The 6,000-nt window shown below is 37.1% G+C and overlaps 1 protein-coding gene across 2 annotated transcripts in view; it reads right to left on the bottom strand.

Annotated features, from left to right (window-relative positions):
* Positions 1-1,614: 1,614 nt before the first annotated feature.
* BRMS1L (BRMS1 like transcriptional repressor) overlaps positions 1,615-6,000 on the bottom strand; it is a 42,898-nt gene continuing 38,512 nt past the window's right edge. For both annotated transcript variants that reach the window (XM_070775462.1, XM_019983825.2), the window contains exon 10: positions 1,615-1,930. In XM_070775462.1, the coding sequence (XP_070631563.1) occupies positions 1,813-1,930 (118 nt within the window). In that variant the 3' untranslated portion in view covers positions 1,615-1,812. The remainder of the gene's footprint in view (positions 1,931-6,000) is intronic.

Genomic DNA, 6,000 nt, shown 5'->3' with positions numbered 1-6,000 from the left:
CGCCAGGCCTCCCTGTCCATAACCAACTCCTGGAGTTCACTCAAACTCACATCCATCGAGTTAGTGATGCCATCCAGCCATCTCATCCTCTGTCATCCCCTTTTCCTCCTGCCCCCAATGCCTCCCAGCATCAGAGTCTTTTCCAATGAGTCAACTCTTCTTAGCTGTCTTAAATATCTGCAACAGAGGTTGAAACAGAGAAGCAGTAGCATTTGTTCAACACTCCATATCTATTAATGTAAATTGGCTCAAATCCTTCTCAGAAGTAGACAGGTTATAAAGAATAAAAGAACTCATGCACAAGTCATTCAAGACACTACGAATGACACTCAAACACATCTTTTTATTATATACTAAATTTAAAAATACAAATCTTATTAAAAATGCTTATGAAACATCGTATACATAAGTACTGTCAAATACTATCAGATTATGACATTATGTACACTTGCTAAGGTTAATTAGAAACAGAACAACATTCATAACTTTGCTGATAATGAATTTCAGAAGTCAATATTTTAATTAACATTTGGCAACTTTGAAGTAGTGATCTGCACAGGAAGATGTCTGCAGAGGTAAAACAGTGAGAAAACAAACGGAAAAATGCAGATATTCCTGCCCTAAGTGTTATTAAGTAGATCTCTTCTTCATCCTCTTAAGTCTCAATATAACAGAAATTAAAGTGCATAAGACCACCAGGAATACCTGATTCAGTTGTACCCTAATACATACTACAGCCAATTGTGCTGCCATACTGAGGGCTTCAATCTCTGTACTGTTCCTGAGGTTTTAGAAGTTAATTTTGAAGGTGACTAGGGGAAGAGAGGCCAATACTTTTTAAATTGCACAAAGTGGCCTTAAAGTGTAGAAACACCAAAGATAAAAATATTAATTTGGGAATAGATTCAAGGAGATCATCCCTGTCTATTTTGCCCTAGAAATAAAATTAGGATATGAACCTAGTTTTACCTCTGGAAAATGCTTACTAAAAATCTGTTTCAAAAGATCAGACATGTACAGCAAGTACCACAATACTGTCAGTTACTGTCCACCCACTTACATACTGTATCATAAATACCAGGCATCAATACCTGCCCTCCAAAGATTCACAAGAAACACAGGAAGAAGCATGTTATTACTTGACACTAATTTTGCTAATCAACATAAAGTATGATCTGTAAAAATAGGTCACCACCATATAATCAAGGAAGAGGAGAAGGAAAGCTGCTAGTCTACAAAAGTGCTCCTTTTCACTTTCAAGCCCAATAGCTTAATTTGGGGTAAAATAAGATTGTAAAGTAAGGCCATCAGTTATAAATAAGCTGATGAAGCCGTCTATACATACTCACGTATATATGTTTAAATTTCAGTTCTGATTTAACATGAATGTGCTATTACAAACCATTTATAGGAAACATTTTATCAGGCTTATTTACAAATATATGATCAGAGAAAAGATCTTGAAAATCAAAAAAACTGCAGATAAATGTAGCCATTGCTAACACAGTTCACTAAAGGTAAGACAGATTTACATAAAAACCAAAGGAAAAAGTTTAGTAAGAAACCCCTACCATATACACCTATTGGTCATTGGATCAAAAAGGCAAATAAATGTAATGATCATGACTAAACTTTTATTACTGTCTCTTTTAATAACATATCAACATGAGGTTTACTTAGAGTACTACCTATAAATACAGTCTCTCATGATTCAATGAGAATATTAAGTTATTGAATACATTTTTTTATTCCCATGGCACATCATACTTGGTAACACTAATAAGGTAGATTTAGATAACACTTAAATCATGATTACGAATGTTTAATTGAGTATTTTCCTTTCTGTAGCTGTGAAATGTAAAGCTTAGATTTGCTTCCATCAGGCCTCTTAAACCAAACTTCATCATGGTTAATTGTTGTAATTACAGCACTAAAAAGAAAAAAAAAATATGAATGAATGAATGACAATATGCCTCCCCTACTCATTTTAGAGCACTAGCTATAAAACCAAAATAGCTGGACTGTAAGGGTAGACTCAGGTATGTAACTGTCATTTATCAGAATGCTACTAGCAGGGCATGCTGCCAAAAATACCACATTCAGCAACACAATTATCTTTCTTTTCTTAATAGAGTTGGTAAAATTTACTCTTGGAACTATTAAAAGCACATTGTCCATTTCCAACCCACCTCCAAAAGACAAAAAAATGGAGCTAAAACCACTCCTTATATGGTATTACAGCTCCAACTCATATGAATATGGTTGTAGGATATGTTCTAAATACAAATCTTAATTCCCAGTGTCAAGCATTTTTAGTACTCATACATATTTTTTTTAACAGTATTAATCTTTATATATTAGGTTGGTGCAAAGGTAATTGCAGTTTTGCATTGTTGAACTTTGCCATTTGATATTGGAATACATTCTTAAATGCAGTTATGTTATACATCATTTTTTAACGTACATTTCTCACTTTATGCTTTTTTGCTAATGACTTATTACTTGCTGTGTATTTTGTATTTATTTTAGACAAGGGAAATGATGTTAGACAAAAAGCAGATTTGGGTAATTTTTGTTATTCAAGTTCAAAATGGGACATAAAGCAGCACAGATAACTCACAACATCAATGCACCTGACCCAGGAACTGCTAACGAACCTACAGTGCAGTAGTGGCTCAAGATGTTTTGCAAAGGAGCTGAGAGCTTGAAGATGAGGAATGCAGTGGCCAGTCATCAGAAGTTGACAATGAAATTGAAAGCCATCATCGAAGCTGATCCTATTACAACTACATGAGAAGTTGTTGAAGAACTCAACATTGATCATTTAGTTCAAATTGCCAACATCCGCTGGATCATCGAAAAAGCAAGAGAGTTCCAGAAAAACATCTATTTCTGCTTTATTGACTATGCCAAGCCTTTGACTGTGTGGATCACAATAAACTGTGGAAAATTCTGAAAGAGATGGGAATACCAGACCACCTGACCTGCCTCTCAAGAAACCTGGATGCAGGTCAGGAAGCAACAGTTAGAACTGGACATGGAACAACAGACTGGTTCCAAATAGGAAATGGAGTATGTCAAGGCTGTATATTGTCACCGTGCTTATTTAACTTCTATGCAGAGTACATCATGAGAAACGCTGGGCTGGAGGAAGCATAAGCTGGAATTAAGATTGCTGGGAGAAATATCAATAACCTCAGATATGCAGATGACACCACCCTTATGGCAGAAAGTGAAGAACTAAAGAGCTTCTTGATGAAAGTGAAAGTGGAGAGTGAAAAAGTTGGCTTCAAGCTCAACATTCAGAAAACTAAGATCATGGCATCCGGTCCCATCACTTCATGGCAAGTCGATGGGGAAACAGTGGAAGCAGTGAGAGACTTTATTTTTCTGGGCTCCAAAATCACTGCAGATGGTGATTGCAGCCATGAAATTAAAAGACACTTACTCCTTGGAAGGAAAGTTATGACCAGCCTAGATAGCATATTGAAAAGCAGAGACATTACTTTGCCAACAAAGGTCCATCTAGTCAAGGCTATGGTTTTTCCAGTGGTCATGTATGGATGTGAGAGTTGGACTATAAAGAAAGCTGAGCACCAAAGAATTGATGCTTTTGAACTGTGGTGTTGGATAAGACTCTTGAAAGCCCCTTGGACTGCAAGGAGATCCAACCAGTCCATCCTAAAGGAGATCAGTCCTGGGTGTTCATTGGAAGGACTGATGTTGAAGCTGAGACTCTAATACTTAGGCCACCTGATGCGAAGAGCTGACTCATTTGAAAAGACCCTGATGCTGGGAAAGATTGAGGGCAGGGGGAGAAGGGGACAACAGAGGATAAGATGGTTGGATGGCATCAGTGACTCAACGGACATGAGTTTGAGTGAACTCCGGGAGTTGGTGATGGACACGGAGGCCTGGCATGCTGCTGTCCATGAGGTTGCAAAGAGTTGGACATGACTGAGCAACTGAACTGAACTGAACTGAACTGATGGTCATTTGGCATTTGAAGCAAACTGGAAAGGTGAAAAAGCTCAGTAAGTGAGTGCCTCACAAGCTGACTGAAAATCAAAACACTCGTTGTTTTGAAGTGATGTCTTCTTCTCTTACTCTATGCAACAATGAACCATTTCTCAATTGGATTGTGACATGCAACAGAAAGTGGATTTTATATGACAACTGGTGATGACCAGCTCAGTGGCTGGACCAAGAAGAAGCTTCAAAGCACTTTCCAAGGCCAAATTTACACCAAAAAAAGGTCCCGGTCACTGTTTGGTGGTCTGCTGCCCATCTGATCCACTATAGCTTTCTGAATCCTGACAAAACCATTAGATCTAAGAAGTATGCTCAGGAAATTGATGAGATGCATTGAAAACTGCAATGCCTGAATCCAGCATGGGTCAACAGAAAGGGTCCAATTCTTCTCCACGAAAATCCCCAAACACACGTCGCACCACCACCGTTTCAAAGTTGAACAAATTGGGATACAAAGTTTTGCCTCATCTGCCATATTCACCTAACTTCATGCCAACTGACAACCACTTCTTCATGCATCTTGACGACTTCTTGCAGGGAAAATGCTTCTACAACCAGCAGGGTGCAGAAAATGTTTTCCAAGAAATAGTTCATCACATCTCGAAGCATAGATTTTTATGCTTCAGAAATAAACTCATTTCTCGTTGGCAAAAATGTGTTGATTGTAATGGTTCCTATTTTGATTAATAAAGATGTGTTTGAACCTAGTAACAGTGATTTAAAATCCACAGTCCAAAACCACAATTACGTTTGCACCAACCTAACAGAAGTCTTTCTAAAACTATGTTTGTGTTTAATCCTCTTTTATGCTATTTTATCTTCTTTTTAGTGCTATCCTGGTGACTCAATAGTAAAGAATCCACCTGCTAATACAGGAGACACAAGTTTGATCTATGGTGCAGGAAGATCCCCTGGAGCCTTCCCCTGGAGAATGAAAGGGCAACTCACTCCAGTATTCTTGCCTGGGAAGTCCCATGGAGAAGAGGAGTCTGGCCAGCTACAGTCCATGGGGTTGCAAAGAGTCAGACACAACTTTGCGACTGAGCACAAGCATTTCCTTTTTAACCATATTTATGCTACACAGTAGTAGTTATATGTCTCAAAAGCAATAAGATAAGGCAAAGAAGCTAGGGGTACTTTATATATATATAAGCATATATATATATGTGTGTGTATATATATATACACACCCCTAAGCATATATATATATATATATATATATATATATATATGCTTCCCAGGTGGTGTTAGTGGTAAAAAAAACCCACCTGCCAATATTGGATATCTAAGAGACATGGATTCAATCCTTGGGTCAGGAAGATCCCCTGGAGGAGGGCATGGCAACCTACTCTCAGTATTTTGCCTGGAGAATCCCATGGACAGAGGAGCCTGGCAGGCTACAGTCCATGGGATCACAAAGAATCCGACATAACTGAAGCAACTAGCATGCATACACACAGATTCTAAGTAGTAGTAGTTATATGACTCAAAAGCAATAAGATAAAGCAAAAAATCCAGGAGTATTATATATATAACCTAGTAATTAATTAGCTCAATGGACTTTTATGAGAAAAGTTTGCTCCTGAAATGAGTATTCAATATTAAATGCAAACACCTTATTTACTATTACTACCTAGAAAAAGTTATTTTCTTACTGTAGAGGATAAAAAAACTCTGAGGATTAAATAATAAACTATAAAGGAACTAAAGAAGTGATGCACATTAATATTTTCCAAAGGCCACACCAAAGAACACTTAGAAGGCTCTATAAATAATTATACAAACTTTATTTAAGCTCAGACAGGGTTGAATCCTTTAAAAGGCAATTTTCAGTTTTCATGTTGTACTTTAATTACCATCACTCTAAATTTTCATTAATTTCCAATTCCTTTCCCATTCTGATTGATGCAATTTTTTTTATACAAAATACTAAAATATACCCCCAAAAGTTAACATTAACACTGGTGT

This window comes from Bos indicus, chromosome 21 (genome assembly GCF_029378745.1).
Source record: "Bos indicus isolate NIAB-ARS_2022 breed Sahiwal x Tharparkar chromosome 21, NIAB-ARS_B.indTharparkar_mat_pri_1.0, whole genome shotgun sequence".
In the NCBI taxonomy this organism is placed as follows: Eukaryota; Metazoa; Chordata; class Mammalia; order Artiodactyla; family Bovidae; genus Bos; species Bos indicus.
The sequence above is the reverse complement of the archived record's forward strand: the minus strand, read 5'-3'. Positions and strand labels throughout refer to the sequence as shown.